The sequence below is a fragment of the Gallinula chloropus genome (genome assembly GCF_964237585.1).
Source record: "Gallinula chloropus genome assembly, chromosome: 3".
Lineage (NCBI taxonomy): Eukaryota > Metazoa > Chordata > Aves > Gruiformes > Rallidae > Gallinula > Gallinula chloropus.
In genome coordinates, this window is record NC_140087.1 from 4,291,848 (window position 1) to 4,312,294 (window position 20,447).

The following is a 20,447-nucleotide window of genomic DNA, read 5'->3' on the forward strand; positions in this document are numbered from 1 at the left end:
ATTCATGTGCAGAACCTTGTACTTGGCTATATTGAACTTCATGACACTCCCATCATCCCATTCCTCAAGGCTGTCAAGGTCCCTCTAGATGACATCACACTTCCCTTCAGCGAATTAACTGCACCACTCAGCTTGGTGTCACCAGCAAACTTGCTGAGGGTGCCCTCAATTCCACTATGTCATTGATGAAGATATTAAATACTATTTTTCCCAGTATGGACTCCTGAAAGACACCAGTCTTTATTGGCTTCCAGTTGGACATGGAGCCACTAAGTGTAACTTTTCAGCTAGAGCCACCCAGCTACCTCCTCAGTCATCTAACAGTCTATCTGTCACACCCATATCTCTCCAATTTAGCCGTCAGAATGCTTTGGATGACCATATCAAAAGCCTTGCAGAAATCTAGATAGATTACATCCATAAATCTTCCCTTGTCTACTGATGCAGTCACACCATTGTAGAAGGTCAGTGGATTAGTCAGGTTACTAATAATCCACCGTTAAGTGAGGAATATGTGCAGAGTGTATCAGCACAACTGGAATCCCTCTATAGAAGCAATGGGGAGAAACTGAACCTTCTCTCCAGGCAGAGCCCTACCCAGGTGAAAAGCACTGCTTCTCTCCAATACCCTTAATAATTTGCATTGGTATTTCCTCTCAGGCATTTGCATTGATTTGCAGTGATAGCACTGCCAAAAGAAACACATTTAAATCTCAGTCATTACACTGGCTGACCTTTGTTCCTACTGAAATCTTTATTCTCTGTTTCAGCACAGAGCTTTTATCATTATTGTTTTCACCAAAAAAAAAGGGCTTTCTTAATTATTATCTTCTGAAAAGACATCTTTGAACAGACACTCATTCCCACCCTCAGAACAGATGTTTCACCTCCTGCATCAATTGCTCATTTTTTGGTTAATGGTTTAGATTTACAGGGAAAAATGAATGTGTTCTTGTCAAACCTATATTAAGATTAATGCCTCTGGTAATATTAAACTTCAATTTCTTGTTCTCTTTGTCCACCATAACTCCTGCACCTCATGTAATCTGAACTATTTTCCAAGGCCTGAAACCAGAGTCTCCTATTCCCCTCACCCACTTCTAAACCCTCCCACTACTCTTGTGGGAGGAAGTATAAGGAAAGTACAAGTACACCCTTTCACTTGTGGTGTCCCATCTGTCTAAACCTTCTTTCTTTTCCCAAACCACTGAATCATTTCTCTAAATCTCACCTGAAAACCTCTCTGCTCTCTTTAACCTATGATTCAGAATCTCTGGAAAACAGTTTTGTGATGTCCTTTACAAAGTATGTACAGTAAAAAGGAAATGTTTTGTAGTCTTGCTGAAGCAAGCTATACTTGAGATATTAATGTGATTGTGGATTAAGGGTCCTATAGGGTCCACTCAAGACAGACAGACCCTTGCAGAACCTATTGAAGTCTCAGTTTTTACATCCACTCACATGAAAACCTCACTTGCAGGCTTACAGGCTGTTGTCTTTCTTCTTGTCTTTGAACTCATATTTTTACTCCTGATGTCAGGAGTAAAGGCTGAGTTTAGCCCAGCTTCAACAAAGCACCTATGCTGGGCCCAGCAAAACTAGGGAAAATGATTCAGTTCTCTTATTTCTCCCTCAAGAGACCAGGACCATTTCCCTCAACCAGACTTTACATACTCTCCAAAGAGAGCAGTGGTAGAAATGAAAAAATCACAGCATTTCTCTTTTGATCCATGTAAATGAAGGATGAAAGTTCTGTCCTTGTTTCCTTACCTAAACAGTCTGTGATAGATGGCAGATTCAGGTATCGACTATAATATCTGAGCAAGACAAACTTTAAACTTAGACTGGTTCCATCCAATTCAATAAGAGGATGCAGGAAGGCAAACTCACAAAGCCAGATGGGCTACACAGTGAGAGGGTGAGGGGTAACTCTAAGAAAAGTTACGTAGGAAATTCAGTAGGAAGGTGTGACACAAACAGTATCATCAAGAAACTCATGTGACTGGTACCTATTTAGAAGGCTGATATTCCTCCCCATTCACAAGGCACTCAGCGCTGTAGCAGGTAATTTTCTGTACTATCAAAAAGGCCATTTAATTCTAGCTTTTCTGTTTAGCTCAGCTGAGCATTTTATGTTCATGTTTGGTTTTATGCCTTCAAATAGTCTTGAGATGAAACTTTTAACTCTTTTTATTTAACTGAAACTCATTTGAATATTGGTTGGGGGTTTTTTTGTTTGTTTTGTTGGTTGGTTGGTCTGGGCCTTTTAAATTTTATTTACAAGCCTTTTCTATTAGTCAAAGCACTAGAAATGGAAGAAAAAACTCCAGTTCTCATTCATGTGACTCCTGGAGTTGTGACTTGAAGGACACAATCTAAATATTTAAGCCTTGCACTATGTATTTAAATGCTGATAGTATATATTTTGTAAAATATTAAATTGTATGCATGCATAAAGACATTACACATGGACACACACTTTCGACAGGTAGGACATCACAGAGATAGAAAGAAATGTTAAAGTTAGCAGGACACTACTGCAATATGGATGGTAGCACAGGGGTACAGGCAAAATCCTTCCAAGCTCCTGAGAGTTTATGAGGGAGCAGTATAGAAGGAAACAGACTTTGCAGAAGTGGATACTGATTCAGTGGAGTTATTTTCATTCAACATGAAAATGTAGTTGTGTACAGACAAGTCTCTTCTACTGCTGCCTGTCTCTGAAAAGTATACAAGCTTTAACTGAATTAGCAATTTTGATAGAAATATTGTTATGGAAACTTCTAACAAAAGGAGTTCTGAACAATGGCTTTCAGATTTGTTATTCTATCTTTATAGACCTAAAAATGGGAAAAAAACCCCAAACAAAATCAGAATATGAAATGAGGATTTCATTAATAATATATTGAACCAGAGAGTAGAGCAATACTGAGTCTACCTATGAGGGGTAGCTGAATAATGAAAAGAAATGGATTAAAAATCAAAGGTCCAAATCCTTACTTTCCTTCTGGAGCCCTCACTCAGTAATCATCAAACATGCATTTCTCACCATATTCTCAAACTTCATTTTCAACTTGGACTATGATTCATAGGAGGGATATACATAACTGACAGGCACTCCAGCAATGATGCCTAATAACAATAATGAGTAGCTACAATAAATCAACGGTCTGTTTGGGAGGTCCAGTGTATCTAGGAACGTTACAGCTAGCATTTATTCTAGCTCTATCCCTGTGACTCTGAGGATGCTGTAATTCTTTAAACTGACTTCACTTCTTGAAAGCTCATATCGTCATGTAGTTTGTGATCATATGGACTTTCAATTTTTGCAGGTTGTTAACACTTGATTTTTTTTTGCAGGTGTCTCAAAAGCATAATTAGTAAATAGAATATTACAGAGGAAAGTGAAAGCAAGGAAAGATCTTGATTTGATTTACAAGCAATAGAATTTGGAATATGCACATCAAAATAAATAAATAAAATAAATAAGTAAATAAAATTAAATACTCACTCCTGTTATGTAACGTGGTCTATACTGGATGGTTCCAAATAAGCCAAGTATGACTATAATAATGTGTATAAAATTTGCCAGGATGGGTGCCCACTGATAACCAAGGAAGTCAAATATCTGCCTCTCGAGCACGGAAACCTATGATTAAAAAGCAAAAACATAAATAGATTAGAACATTCCAGAAGACATCTCTTTAGGGCATTTTCCCTTCCCATACCAAAGATAACTGCCCTGAGTTAAAAAGAAATACTTCAGTCAGCAGCAAAACGAAATGAGTTTGCAATGTTTCACCTTCTTGTTTTAATGAAAGCTGCATTTCTCACTGACAGTTTACTAAGTTATATTCAGTTAGCTAAAATATTCATGTGGGCAATTCTACTGAGATACTAAACTGTTCACTAGGACGGGATGTTTGCAGGAGCAGAAACACAAATCATTCTGCTATATACACCAGCAAATACTATAATGTTCTAGAATATTGGTGCTGAAAATAGGTGGCAGGCTTAGGACAACTTCTCAGCTACTTCACTTCCAATCACAAACACCATCCTTCAGCCTAGTCCTGTCTCTTCCTTTCCTTTATTACTCTACTGTTTGATTTTTTTTCTCTTCCTTCTATCCCCAGCTATCCTTATCCTGTCACGGGGCTTTTACATGTAACCAAATGCATGAAACTTTTTGACCTGGTTCTACTGATAATGACTCTAGATGACCTCCTCCCACTGTCACAAACATCAGCTGAAGTATATCCATGATTCTAGATATTGATTTTTAAAAAATAATTTAAGGGAAACTCTTGGGCTGTTTATGACTGCTTTCAAGCAATACCATTCCTAGCAGAGAGATAATAAATTGGAAAAAAACCTACATTTCTACCAGCGTCAGAAGAAATAATTTCAGAATTCAAGTAAAAGGTGTCCCTTAACCGGTGTTCAGACTTATACAGAAATGCAGCACTGCACCCCAGATCATAGGCAGAATGTTTTGATAAAAATAACATTGATGTGAATAGCAGAAGGCAGTATAATGCTGAAGTGAATTTAGAGAAAAAGGGTAAGGAGTTTCAAGCCCAACAATTTCCACTGATTGGAGTGATGAATAAATGAGTTTAATTAAAATGTGAATAATAAAAATAAATAAAAGAAAAAATTAAAACAACAGCATCACCATACACACCAGAAAAAAAGAACGAAAAAACCCAGTCTGTTTCTTTATAAATCATAGTATCATAGAATCATAGAATTGTAGGGGGTGGAAGGGACCTCAAGAGATAATCGGGTCCAACCCCCCTGCCAAAGCAGCTCCCCAGCTCATATTGCACAGGGCGGCGTCCAGACGGGGCTGGAATCTCTCCAGAGATGGAGACTCCACACCCCCTGGGCAGCCTGTCCCAGGGCTCCCTCACCCTCACTGGGGAAAAGTTCTTCCCCATGTTGGTGTGGAACTTCCTATGTTCCAACTTGCAGCCATTGCCCCTTGTCCTGTCCCCACAGACACTGAAAAGGGGCTGCACATTCCCCCTGCATCCCCTGCTTCAGATAATTATAAACTTTAATTAGGTCCCCCCTTAGTCTTCTCTTCTCAAGGCTGAACAGTCCCAACTTACTCAGCCTTTCCTCATAGGGGAGATGCTCCAGGCCCTTAATCATCTTCGTAGCTTTAAAGATTCATTAAAACATAGGTGTCTACTTGTTGAACTTACATTATAGTGTGGATTAACTGAATTAGGTCCATCTGCCACATACTTCATTCATTCAAAAAATAACACCTTTTGAGATCAAGTGCTAAATGAATAATTAACTATTGATCACCACTGATACAGCCGTGGGAGAGTTTTTCATACTGCAGTCCACTGCCACACCAACACTGGCAGCCTACACTTACACCAGCACTGCAAATGTAAAGAGTGTTAATTATATAGCACTTATTGGCACATGAACTTTATGATAGGGATTCTCAAAATAACCCTGGGGTAGTTTGTCAGCCTTATCATTTTGAGTTTGAAAGTTCAGGGTTTCATGTCATCTACTGTATTCCTCTCTACAACAAAGGTTCCCTTCACACCACACATCCAGCTGGCAGCCAGTCTTGGTATCTTGCAGCATTTTATTTTATGGTTTATTGACAGGAGCAGATTCTGGTCCTTCAACTCTCCCTAGCAAAGTGGCATCATAGAAGAGTTCCCAGAATCCCAACACTTAATATTCTAATGGTGACGATGTGATGAAGGAAGAAGAGGAAGGCCAAGCTGTATCGGGAACTTCATGAAATCTCAGGCTCCCTGTGCTGCTAAGTTCATCATTTAAGAAATATTTCCTTGACTACTGACATAGTAATTTATATAAAAAAAACCCCAACATGTGGCATAAAGCAGTGTTATGTAGGTCTGTGTGAAGTCTATTAGAGTTATCAGGAAAAGACCTGCTACACATTAAGTGCTGTTAAACAGGTAACAAAGGGAAAATACTCACTTTGAGCACAGAGCTCTTATTTTCTCAGAGCTCAACAAAGAGTAAATGACAATAGCAAGGCAGTGGCAAAAAGAGTCTAGACCGTGAAAGCTTCTAGTATAGTAACAGTAGGGATTCAGCAAGCAAAAAAAATACAAGGGATGACGCAAATCATTCAACCAGTAGGAAATAATATATTTAAGTAAGCCAATTATAGATTAAAATTGCAGCATAGCAGTTAATTATACAAAAAAGAAGAAAACCTAATATTTCTGCTGCACCTTTAGGTTGAAAGGAAACTGTACTATCACACATCAAGCATGGGTTGTTCAGTTTGTGGGGTTTTTTTGTGAAAGATGCAGTAGTTCCACCAAGAGTTGTTTAGGGGCTGTGTTGGACAGCAGGTAAACATTGGCTGTGGAAAACAAGGAGATAAACACATGCCACCTCTGTCCCTGTGTATCTACCTTATATTTACCACAGACAGACTTGTTATTGGACTTTCTCCCGTCACTCTGAGGAATCAGCTGTCTGTAAGGACTAGTGGGTATGTGAAATGGCAGCATTCTGGTAGGCTTTGCAGAGATAAAATGCTGCAGAAATGCAGCTGCTGTTTCTTAAGACAACCAGACTTCCACAGAAAGGCACATCACAGATTTATCAAATGGAAAATATAGGACAGAACTAGATCTTTATTCCCACTTCTTGAAGGTGGGAGATAAAACGAAAGCAACCTACAAACAAACAGAAAAAACAATATGGACTTACTACATGCAATTACTAAAAAAAAATTAAAATCCATCGGGTCTGTGTTTCTAAAGGGAGAGAAGTGAAAAGAAGGACAAAGTACTGACAAAATATATTAAAAACAGCATTATGTATCTTCCTTCTCTTCCATAGATACCAGAATCATATGGGATATTTTTACATAGCAAGAGAAAATATAGACCTTATTTCTAAATATTTTTTCCTTTACTTAAAACACTTAGAATTTTTACTTAATCAACTGCACTTCTTTTTCCAAATCATATCCAGCAGCTTCAGATGTTTAATGATGTTTCAAGAACATTACAGAGAGAAAAGGAAAGGTCTGACAAAGCAATATTAATCTTTAAAGCTTGGGAATAGATAAAGAACTGTCCATTTTCTTTCTTCTTTTTCCGGAAACAGAGGTTTAAAATGAGAACAGCAAAGAAGAAAAATGGATGCTTGGATGAAAAAGGGACACTATGGTAAGAAAAGAAAAATATGTTTTAATTCAACTCCATTTTAACAATGCAGTGATCCCAAAATACAGGGTTATGGAGAGTCAGTTCCTGATGTTAGAAAATATACGTTCACCTAAATTGTCTTAGGCTTTCAAATAAATATCATAGATTATCTTATGTAAACACTGATAAAATTGTAGAAGAGTTAAGTGTCGCTACATTGAACCATTTTTATTGCTCCTTTTTTTTTGCCTGACTTCTGCTAACTGGCTTAAAAATAAATACAAAATAATGTCAGTCTTTATACTGTCATGTTGGAATAGCTCAACCTGTTTCCAGATTCTTGTCAGAGGCTGGTAGTTAATAGGTTAACAGTGTTACTGACCTTGAGGGATCTAAGAATTGAATTTCCAGAGGATAAAGAAAATCATTTTGAGACGATTCTTAAAGTATACGATTGGGCTAAAATTTCAGACAGGAACCACAAAGGAGAAACCAGCCGAAAGATGATTTATAACACGAACTCCAAAATGGAAAATGACAAAGCGCCTTTCCTCAGCAAGCTCCTTGAGAAGAAACTCAACCGCAGCCACCCAATCAAGGCTTTGCATTTGATACCAATTAAAGCACGCGCGGGCCTACACGGACAAGCAGCTACGTAGGCCCTCTGCCTGCTGTGGCCCTCAGCCGCTGCAGAGGCACCGAGCGTGCTGGGGAACGGGAAAGGGTCACAGGCAGCTGGTGGACTCCCCAGCTCAGCCATGGTAACAGGCGCTCGGATTGCTCTGAAGGAGGAGAGTATTAGCTCAAATCGCAGTGAAGGAGAATTAAGCAACCGTGTTTTCTATCATGGCTAGTGCTGGCTAAGAATGAGCCACAGAAATTAAGCTCTAATCAGTAACTCATTAAGTCCCCTCGGCAAAATTGTGTTGCATCAGATGCCCACAGCTTCGAAACCTTTGCCTGTTTTTAAGTTAGACGTGTAGTTTTGTAATGACTTCCAGTCCTTGTGTCTAAGGCACAGGAAGTTAAAGAAAGCCCAATAAACACAAGGATTTTGCGCCTGTGGCTTATGAAAGCATTTTAATGCTAAAGCCTACCTGCATCACGTACAACACTGCCAGCACTCCTGTCATTCAGAGGCAGAACGCATATATTTGTGCCATTCCCCAGAGAGCTTCATTTAATTTTTCATCAACATTTCTGATAGTATCCTGAGATAGAGGGCCTGGTTATTCAACAACAGAATAATATTTTGAAAGTCAAATCCACACAACATAGACCTACACAAGTGTGCATCTGCATGTGAGCCAAGTCCTTCACTTCAAGACAGCTGGGAAAGGAAAAAGTTCTGAATTTTATTTTATTTTTTGCCAAGTAGAAAGGCAACACTAAAATGAAGTTCTGCAAAGAGCTGTGGACATAATGGCATTCTCAGCACATCTAATAAAAACCATCACAGGCGCAGGTAATACAAGTTAAAATCAAGAAGGAATTAGTTTCCATTTGTCCATTGGTTTCTTAAAGGAATAACATACAGAATACTAAGCCCCTGTACTTAATCCGTTTGATGCTGCTGAGAGAAGGAATAGGCCTTCCCTGCACTTGATAAGAAGGTAATCATAGTTTTTAAAAATCCTTTGTAGGACCACATCCCTGCATCGTATTGTGTACAAGTGGATTTCTGCTGTGACCTACTGAGGACAACAGGGCTCTCTGCGGCTGCAGAGTGTACTCTTAGTCTCAGCTGCTGCCTTCTCTAACTGAACACAGTAATAATAAAAACCTGGTAAATACAAGCTTTCTATAGTAGGTTTTCTGTTATGTAGTAATAAGAAGCAGAGCTGTTATCTAAATAACACTTCAGTTATTATTACTCGTGACACACAAATAAGAAAGATTCTAGCTAATGCTGAGCTGCTGAGGCTGACAGTTGGCTTAATGAAAACAAAAGGTTTACGGTATACTGAACATATCTTCAGGGTATTACATTCATGATTTAAAAACATTTTGACTCCACCATATATGCATGGAGACCCAGTGACTCAAACAATAACAAAATCAAAACCCTGCCTCCCAAGCACTTTCCCTGAAAGCATCACCTCCTGTGTAATCAGGCAGAAAAAAAGAGAGGAAATTTCTGGCAAAATACTTGATCGACAAGTTCTAGTACTGCAAAACACCTTCTCCACACAACATATGAAACACCAATAACCATGAAAGAGTTAAACGATAGAAAAAAGTGTGCTCAGTCCCCAATTTTACACTCAATGATATGGTACCTTTAATACTGCTTCCCAAAATTGTTTTCAGAATAACTTTATAGCAACCACATTGCTAAAATTATTATTTTAAAATAATTTATTTTTGCACTTAAGACATATAAAATTTTGCAACTTGAAGGAAGTATTTGAATTCATGACATTCTATATAGGTGTGCAGAGCTGTAGAGCCAATTGTGTCTCAGGTATTTTTTTTTACTGGACAAGAACAAATTTACCTTTGTTAATAACTGAAAACAACAACAAAAATGCAGAATTTGTGACATGTAGTAGATTTCAATATTCTGAAAGGCACAAGAGTATTTCAGTTCATTCATTTGTCTTCAGGGCAAAGTGTTATACACAACTGCCCACTTGATCCCAATGTCTAGCTTAAATGGGTTGGGCTCTTAAGTTCATGCTACAAGTTAGATAACAAATCTTAACATCATACATTTAATTCTTTGTGTGTGTGTACATGTGTATGTTCTAAGATCACTGAGTTTGTTACTTCTGGCTGGCCAGAAACACCAAGAGTTAGATACCAAATCCTTTTGCCTGCCTAAACCAGAGTTTGAAAAATCAGTCTGATGCAAACCCATGAGTCTAAATACAATGAAGTTGGTATTTCAGCTATAGGATGTACTTAACTAATAATAACTTAGAAGTGCTAAGAGTTTTAATCTCTGTATTTTGTTTCCTGTTCGTGAACATTTGTAATAACTATTGTACATTTTAATAAGACATATTTGTACTTCATATAAAAACCAGGAACGTAAGTACAGAATGTGATCAAAAGCAGTTCAAACTTAGAAATTGGGTGAAGTTACAAGATTCATTTTTGCCTTAAAAATCAAGGTAATGTTAGAACACAAAATACTAGAAGTCATGTATTTTGTAAACCCTGCCCACATGTTTTTAGGAACAGTTAAAATCAGATGATCCACACAGATAAATAAGGAAATAAATAAATACTCTGTTGACAAAGGGTTAGTCAGAAAAAATAGAACATATAAGAGCAGTTTAATATACTAGCTTAAATGTGATTTTTACTTTTAGAAGGCCAGATTTACAACCTTGGAGAGCACAGACCTGTATTACAGGAGCAGAGATGTGAGAGCTGCCTCTCCCACAGTGCCTCTGAAACTAGAGTGCAGGGCAGACACAGCTGACATCTCTTTAATACCAACTCAGGTCTGAAAGCTGTGTAGCAACGCAGTGCCTGCCCCAGCTGCAGCACCCTGCCACAAAAGCTCTGCCAGGTTACTGGTGCAAGCTTCAGACAGGATCAAAGATTAACAGAAAACACTTAAACATACTGGGAACCCAGCCTTTACTGGAGGCAGTACTCTGCATCATTAGCTTCGTATGACCACCTAGTGCAAAGTCAGGTAGGTTATGAGCATGGTCCTGGGTTTGATGCCTATTTTGCTTTGGTCCAAGCCCTGCAGAGAGGCTAGCTGTGACTGTGGCCCAAGGAAGGATCATGATAGATGGAATAGTGAGCACTGGAGGGAATAAATTTAAACACTGCTCAACTCCATCTTCTCCCATTCTGCCACTGACAATGGGAAGATTGAGACCGATCTCTCAGGGATTCCTTCCCACCTTTCTGCCCTAGCCCTATTCCCTCTCTTTCCCCCCTTCACATCATTCTAGTGGGAGCATCGAAGCCCTGGCTCCCACACTTCATCTTTAAGGTGGCAAAATTCAATTTTACTGACACTGCTGATAAGCCTTGAGCCAGTTTAGAACATAACAATACTTCTGAATTAAGCTTTAATAATATTTTTTAATTGCACAATCTGAATTTGCCTGCAGTAAAGCCTGAAGGCAAAATCAAGCATCCAGAGAGCATTCAGAAAGATTAGCCTTATCTAATACTTTCAAATTGTTTCTGTATGGAAATGTTTGACAATAAAAGGGTCTCACTTCCATTCACAAAGATACAACTAATTTCTACACAGTGGCTGAAATTATGGTATGTTACTTTTGTAAACCCAACAAAGAAGTGATAATGCTCTTACAGAATTGACAAAAGGATGTATCTGGGTATCTTAACTTCAGGTAATGAAACTACTGGTTTTGTTTCTTTTGCCAAAACCAGAATGTGGCCTAATACCTGAAAAAAAAATTACCTTCTAATAACAGCAAAAAACTAGTCTCTACTCCTCAGCTGGAAAGGCACATCTGTAAGAAACCTCATTAGCCAAATAACTTTGAGTAGTATTGGCAGGGATCACTCACTATCTTGTCAGGATTGAGTCCTGTGTTAATAAGAACTGTATATTTTGTAGCTGAGTACCATGTCAAGTGAAAATAGCCAATCCAGAGTCACTATTGTTGTTTTACTTGTATTCAGACTATCCTGGTTTCCTCTGAGATAATTTTCTTTCTGGTAGTTAGGACAGTGCTGTGTTTTGGATTCAGGATGAGAATGAAGTTGGTAACACACTGACAGTTTTAGATGGTGCTGGGTAGTCACAGTGCCTACACTAAGCCAAGGACTTTTCCATTTCCCAAGCCCTGCCACGTGCAGAAGAAGCTGGGAGAGCCCAGCCAGGACAGCTGGCTCAGACTGGCCAAAGGGACATTCCCTGTCCCAGAATTTCATGATCCAGATAAAATTGGGCAATCTGGCTGGGAGGTGGGATCTCTGCTTGGAAACAGACTGGGCGATGCAGTTGTCATTTTATTCCTTCCACATGGAGTGAGCAATCGTATTTGTACATCACTACTTGTTGTTGCTATTAGTCTTCCCTTGCATTGTTACCCTATTAAACTGCCTTTATCTCAGCCCAGGAGATTTTTTTTCCCATTCTCCTCTCTATCCACTTTGAGGTGAGGGGGTGAGCACGTAGCTGCGTGGCTCTTAGTTACCAGCTGGGATTCAACCATAACACAGATATATGAGAGTTTCCACAAAGCAAGAGAGACAATGAAACTAATCCATGTCAGAACCATCTGGCTCAGAGGGCTTCTTGTTTGTAGTCACTCATTCCACAACTAAACCTGGATAAGCAGGATGCTGACTATGTCTGACCTTACAGAAATTTGTCAAGATGCTCCCGCTGGAATATTTATTATTCACAGAATATGTGAAGCACCTACTACATTTTCATGCCTTGGCATAATCTGAAAACTGACATTTAAACTATGCAGACCCCTCTGTGAAAGAAAGATAACTGACATCAGCTCTAGCCAGAAAAGTTTGTAGCTGCTAAACTTTGCCTATTACCTGCATATAAAGCCATTAGTCCTTAGGGAGCTCAAAGTAGGTCTGAAGGCAGCAATGCAACTTTTCTACCACATGGATACCTTAAAGTCAGACCTGCCAATTGCTTTCTGCACCAGAGTCCCAGGGACAAGCACAAGGTCTCAGATCCCATCTTTCAGATGCCCAGTGACCCATGTCCAGCACCTTTAATTTCAATCACAGCTGGGGAATACTGATTACTGCCTACAACCCAGTTCCACAAACAGAAGGGTGAAGCTTTTTTTCTGCAAAGAAAATGGAGCCCTCTCATAGGATAGTTCAAGACTGTTGTTTCAACTCAAGAACTGTTGATCAGAGCCAGCCAATTTGCAGCAGTTTTCAATACTTCTCTGTAGTCAATCTACTTCGAAACATGATAATTAAAAAAAAAAGAAAAGAACAAAAAAAAAAGGCAGTGTATGAAACACTATGATGTCCTAGTTGTTACAGGAAAACCCTAGGTCACTGGGCAATTAAGGTAAGGGTCCCAGTTCTGTGTGAGTCACACAGAATCACAGAATCATTAAAGCTGGAAAAGAGCTCCAAGATCATCCAAGTCCAACTGTCCCCCTACCACCTATATTACTAACTAAACCATGTCCTTAAGTACCTCATCCAACCTTTTCTTGAACACCCTGAGGAATGGTGACCCCACCACCTCTCTGGGCAACCCATCCCAATGCATAATCACTCTTTGAGAAGAAATTTCTCATAATTTCCAACTGGAACCTCCCCTGGCACAACTTGCAAGCCATTCCTTCTTGTCCTGTTGCTACTTATCTGCAAAGTCAGACACTGTCCTCAAAAAGTCCCATTAAACATTTCAAGGAAAACAGGAAGATTTTTTCCTGGTTTTATGAACCAATATTTTTAAATGACTTCAAACTTTCTGTTTTAAATAAATACAAACCTCACCACCTGCCCCAAGAAAGCACAGACTCTGTAATGTAAGTAAGCAGTACAGATTACAGGGTCATTCTTTTGCCTCTTCCAACACCAAAGCTATAAGAAAAGGGAGACTGGCCGTTCCTTTTCCATAGACCTGATGGCAAATGTCATGAATAAAAAACTAGTCTGTGATGACTCACGTACTGATACTGTATGTTGACCTCTTATTAGTATGCCAATTCGTGTATGCATACAAATATCCCCATCTTTTAAGTACATTGCTTCTGAAATATTATCTGTTTGCAGTCAATGTAACAAATAGTGGAAAATGGAGCAGTATAATAAAGTGCTGGGTTAAAAGACAGCGAATCACAAAGCTCTACTCCCAGTCCACTGTGACTGGAAAGTTTTAAATATGAGACACAAGGAAAAGGATAGATGCAAAGATCTGACAAAAGACTAAAGACATGGTGAATGTTCTCTCTGTTCTGCAGTGCTCATAGGTGCCACTGTATCCAAGGGATGGAAATGGTGTCAAAATATTCTTCTTTGTGAAGAGATTGTCCAGAAAATTAAATATAGTTGAATCAAAATGAAAATGTTCAAACAAAAGGGAGAAACAAGAAAGGAAACAGAAATACTAAAGAGGGATGTAATGGCCCTTATTTGCATCAGTGTTAACTGCAGTCAATGATGTTTCTCTGATTTACACGAGGATAATTTGCATCAACTAATTTGAGGCTAAACTCTGATTTTTACTGGCTGTTTATTTTGTGGAAATGGTAGTGTTGAGTGTTGTGCTTTAAACCCATTGTTTATCCAAAATATGCGCTCAAACACAGTTTCTCTACAGGTATTCTGATGGTTACAATGTTGTTAAATACCTAAAATAAGAATTTATTCATTTAGTTAGTTATTTTCCTTATGTACTTCATATGGTAAAATACTGATAAATAGTTGTATACTTCTCTGTATTGGAGAAAGAATGACATCAGTTTGCTGTCACCAGTTGGTACCTTAATTATGTGACAAAGGCTGGAGAGGGCTGGCTGCCTAACAAACCTGCATGGCATTATGGTGTTTCTGGAAGTTTTTTGCTTTATAAAGGAGCCAATCACATACTGTAAACCAAGCACTGCTTCATTGTCACAAATCCTCATCACCCCTTGGACGTCTGCCTGCAGATCTGTGTTTTCCCCACTTTCCAATTTGCTTTCCTTAATCCAGTGGCCACAGAAACTTTCCTTGGAATCTGCAAAAGCTGTAACCTAGAACTGCTGCAAGCTCACTCTCCTCCAGCAGTGCCTGACCCCTGCCAATAGCTGCCATCATTCAAGTGGCACTTGCTGGCGTGATAACACGGAGTTGCAGCAATTTCTTTCTGCTTTTCCATACCTCGTATCCCCAGCTGTTCCAAGGGGGTGATCACCTTGCTGGTTTGATGAGGTCTAGAAAACTCAGCAATAATTATTATGCTGGCAGTGCTGAAGGCAGCCAGCATCACTAAGGCAGGAATTGGAATACAGCCCAACCAACATAGCAGAATCTACTAATTTGTTGCACTGAATATTTTGTTGTAAGAAATAATCATGAGCCTTCTGATAGACTACAAAAGGCAAATTAAATTCCTGAGCCAGACTCTTCCACCGTGCCTAGGAAAAGAAAAAAAAAGAAAGAAAAAGAAAAAATAAGACTATTTTACGTTAGCTACTTGAATCTAGCCATTTTTTAATGCTCTGGCTTGTTAGTAAATGACCTCCTTGAATTATACAAAAACAGTAATCTATCCAATCATGACCTATCAAAAAAGAGGTGTTTATCATTGTTGGCCAATTTAGCATGGTTTAGACTAGGAGAGGAAGGCTAACAGTGTTCAGTTTAATTTCATAATGTATACTATCTTAACACAAGATTGTAAAAAAAAAAAAATAAATCACACAGTAGAGCTTTTTCCCTATAATCATATTAGTCAGTGTTTTAAATGATGCACATCTGCTGACTTTCTGACCTTTGCTAGATGGTAGCTGTTAAAACAATTATTTGAGGGTAACTACAACGTCTTTTTCAAAGCAGAGCGCTATTATTAATAAAACAACGGGAATAAATAGCATTTACATGACACTGAATGCCTGCCTGTTTCTTAGCAGGGTGGGTGCCCTCTCTGGAGGGAGCATTTTTAACTCAAGGAAAGATAATCTGATGGTATTGCGCGCGGTGCTTCTCCGCTAGAGCAGGAGCAATACCTTCATGGGATGAATGCTGCACCTGCTGGTTCCTGCTTTGTGTTGCATGGCGCTGTTTTGACTGGTGTTATGGTTTACCCTGTGGTTTATCTCTAGCCTGATGACATACCGATTAGAACTTCATTTACAATGAAGGTACAGGCAACCGACCTCCCTTCTGGTTGGGCAGAAAGGGAAGTTACATCAATGAGAACTGACTCCTTTCTGAGTGGTAAAAAACAGCCAAAGCAGAGTCAACCTTTTTCACCCCTGCTGCTCTGTTGCTGAAGCCAAGAAGAGAAAGGATCGATGCCCATTCAAAATGCCCTGCTATCGACAGGTAGTTCTACACTGGAGACAAGAAAGGAATAGATAAAGCTCCTGCCCATGCAGGAAAATATGAAGAAAAAACATGAGTCATCATTTCCCCCCTTAATTTATCTCACTATACAAAGAAAATCATGCCAAAAGTAAAACTCCAGTGTAAAACAGCTTTGTATTGAGGGCAACTGACCAAGGTGCCAGCTGATTTCTGCCCAGAGCTATCAATTTTTGTCAATGCCTACAGTATTTCTGAAGTGATGTTCATGTTCTCGCTTTGTGAGAAGCTCAGGTAGGAGCAATGCTTCCTGCACAGCTGCCCACCCCTTGGTGAAACTGCCTTCCCTGCTGTGGTAAACGCTGCTGAACTGCAATCAAGTCTCTTCCTTCGCCCCCTGCCCAGGAGTAAGTTTTAACACATAGGTGGATGTAAAATCCTCACAGTTGAGCAAATAAAACTTCCCCATGTAATGACACTACTTTCTTAGGAATGAAGACACTGGCCCATCACAGCCATAACTTCTATTTAGAATCACAGAATCACAGGAGTTGGAAGGGACCTCGAGAGATCATTGGGTCCAACCCTGCTGCCAGAGCAGGCTCCCTAGCACAGCAGAGGCAAGGTCCAATCTACCTAATTTAGACCCTTAACTTCTGCCTACACTTCAGGTATTGAACCTCCACCGAATTTCTGATATATTCAAAGAAAGAATGTGTCTCTGAAGGCCTCCAGAGGGAAATTTGGTCTAAGTGCAGGTACTCAAGTGAGACAAACTGAATCTGATCCATCCATTTCATTTAAAAGAGTTATAATTATTACTAAATTAATTGATACAGCTGATAGCCCATGAATGAGCTGCCAGCTGTATGCTGTTCCAGGGGCTGCCACAGACTCCCTGTGGGATTCAAACAAAATTTTGTAATCTCAGGGTAACACATGTATTTAAATCCTGATTTTAAGATGAAGTTGCTGGGAACTGTAACTTCAGTGGCTTTTTCTAATTATTAAGTTCCTATCTTATTTAAATGTCTCTGAATGTTTTTTAATGTGTATCATCTTAATCTATAAACTGAAAAGCCTTTTAAAGGTAAATAATGGTTTTAAGTATTTTATACAATGGAATTTCTCTTTTACCTTCATAAAATGAGTTCAGGAACCAGACTTGACACCAGCTAATGTCCTATCAACAGTCAGTGTGATGTAATATAAATTTGGTCAAATGTTATTCAACCAGTTTCCTCTCTTCCTGTATTGTAGACTACCACTAGGTTAGATTGGGAATATATTTTGATGAATATAATTTGTGGGGGAATCAACACTACTTTTGCTGAAAGATGTTAAGAATCAGTAACCAAACCTTCCTAGTAAACCTGTTCTTTCAGAATGCTTCAGCAATACTGGACACCTGAAGAAAACATTCTGTAAGAAGAGGTTATGTATGGAAGTGCTGAAGTTTTCTGACCATCTAAATTTGTCAGGTAGACAACATTAAAATTGACAGCAAGTTGTTGCAAAGAGCATCACAACACTGAAGCACTAGGCATCAAAACAGCAGACGAAATAAATTCCTGATAAATGTTAAAATTATATACCCCCCAGGGAAAGAATGTTAAGATACACTGTGAATGGTTCTAAATTAACTATTACTACTCAGGAAATGACAAGAGTATTCCAGATAGTTGTCATAAAATGTTAGTTTGATGATAAACAAACTCCAAATTTTAGAAATTGTTACAAAAGAGTGGGCAGTGAAAGAGAGAGGCACCACGGAGAGCACCACACCTGACAGTAGGCATAGTAAAACTGCAAAAGCATAAGGAACTATAACAGGGATGATCAGAATGGTGGAGGATTTCTACTGAGGACAGACTAAACCAAACTTACTGAAATCAGTGAAGAGTTGCACTGTAGGGTGATATGAAAAAGTCTTTAAAATCAAAGATTATATAAAGCAAATAAGTAAGGAACAGGTTTTGTTATTTCTACTTGTGCTAAAAATAGAGGCAGCCAGCTATCCATGATGTGAGAAAAACTGGGGGTGGGACCACAAAAATTTCACAAAGTGAATAATGGGAAAAATATTGCCACAGGCTATTGTGTTTTAGACAGAATTAGAAAATAAGACAATTTTATGGAAAATTAGTCCAGTGAGAGTAGCTCAAACAATGGTCTACCTCAGTTTTTGGTTTAAGAAGTCTCATAATTACTGATTGCTGAAACCTGAGAGGGTAAACATAAGGAATGGCCCCGCTGTACGTGGTCATGAACTATTCACAAAGCAATGGCTACTGGCTGTCGCTTGAGGCAAGTTTCTGCACTTAGGTGATCTTGTTATCAAATATGGGTATTTTGTCTTCCACTTAAAGCAGCTTACAGAGCTTTTTCAATTTAAATTGCAAAGAAATTACTGCAAAATTACAAATCATATTAAAATTATGCCCACTGACAGCACACAAGAATACGTGTTCTAAGCTGAAGTCGCAGAATATTATGCCTTCAGACTTCTGAAAGTGTTAAGATTTAAATTGGGTCAGGAACAAAAACAATATGATCTAAAATCATATTGCCTAAACTTATTTATAAAATTACTTTTAAACACAAATGTTGCAGAGACATCCGCCCCTTAAGATTCCTGTAAAACTCCAGGACAGTAACATCATCTGAGGTCCTGTAAAAAACTGCTCTCTAGTGACAAATGGGAAAGACCAAGAATTAGGAGAGCGCAAAAGGAAACCACTTCCTATATTTACAACTCCTTATCCATTACTTCCCATTTAAAGGTCATTGCACATGTTACATAACCTTAATGTTGAACAACACAAAATTTTGGAAAATACTGTAAAAGGCTGCACTTACTTGCATTTCAACATACAGGAGGGGGCAAAACTGAGGAAAGACTCAAGTATTTCTCAATAAAATGAGACTACAAGAAACCTCTGTCCCAGTTTGGATTTATCCATCCTTTGGGACATGTAACTTTTGTCTATCCTGGGATAGATATTGATGTGCTGATCCTACTCAGCTATACCTCTTCAACTGTTTCGCTGCTCTGTGGCCATTAACAAGCCTAAACAAATAAATCCAGAAGCCTCTTAGTGTGCCTTTTATCCAGAGATTCTTGCAAAAGAGCATGAAACACCACACTCTGCATTTTAAAATCAAGGACCTGAAGAATGACAAGGATACAGACCTACCAAAATCCACTCAAACAATAGCTGAATACACCGATATGGAGAATAGCTGACATCCTCAGTCCGACAGTCCTGCCTAGTGAAGCACACAGCCTTTGCTTGCACCAAAGACAGCTGTTAGGTGGCACTTTCCTTATCAAGACCATCAAGAGCCATCTATCCAATAAACATGCTTAAACAACCTTTACTATGACCTGGCCCTAACAATGTATGCCATGAAAAAACATAAGACTGTGTGGTCCGTTAATATTAAGGTGATGGTGTTCCTAATGTTTTAAAGACATTCAAAATATGAACACTTCCTTATTTTAATCAGCCCTTTAATGTGATGAACACTAGCTGGCATGGCACCAAGGGGTGACAGGACACACCCTCACTCAAAACAGTGGCTGGAATAAAAAAAAACATAAATCACTAAGCACATTTTCAAATGAAAACTATCACTCAGACATGGCACATTAGTGTAACATCATGCAAGCTGGAGCACAAGACAGAAAGTCTTTTGCAAGCTTAAAGTGTTAATATTTTGAGGAGAAAGCACATGCCTTGCAAAGAAAGCCTGGGTAGGGAGAATGGAACAGCAGATGGAAACTCCACCGAGTGCTTCATAAGGCACCTGCCAACCACTGAATGGTGGCCAGTAAAATAGCTGCACCTTATTAAGTTATAAAATGGAAGGTGAAGTTGGCACTAGTAGTAAAAGGTAGCAATTTGGGGTAATGATGTTTATGCTAAGTATAAGAAGTTGGAGTTCTGCTTCGAAAATAGTAACAGAAATAAGGAGCGCTAGGCAAGGCACACAAGATTTGTTGCTAACTAGCCTGGTAAATCTTCCTATGCAGCTCAACTCTAACTCAAAGCTTTCCATATCTAAACTAGCAATCTTTTTGCTGTGAGGTCACAGAAAATTAATGAGACATTTATTTTTATGCCAATGATAGGAGCAAACAGTTTGGATAAAGGAGTTTTCTGGCTGCATCATCTAGCTAGGACTCTGCAGAGTTTCCTTGGAATGCAGGTAGCTGTGAGTTTTAGCTCCCTGACCTTCTACAGCTATATTATGCTACACCAGACATATCTTCTTAGAAGGGGGAAAAAAAAGAGAATATTTTTAAGGGACCTCCACCCCACGGTTACT

At 38.9% G+C, this 20,447-nt stretch overlaps 1 protein-coding gene across 2 annotated transcripts in view; it reads right to left on the reverse strand.

The window, feature by feature from the left end:
- The window catches only part of NKAIN2 (sodium/potassium transporting ATPase interacting 2), a gene marked incomplete at both ends in the record, with an annotated part of 533,835 nt that overhangs the window by 285,933 nt on the left and 227,455 nt on the right, over positions 1-20,447 (reverse strand). For both annotated transcript variants that reach the window (XM_084262084.1, XM_084262083.1), the window contains one exon: positions 3,512-3,649. In XM_084262084.1, the coding sequence (XP_084118210.1) occupies positions 3,512-3,649 (138 nt within the window). The remainder of the gene's footprint in view (positions 1-3,511; positions 3,650-20,447) is intronic.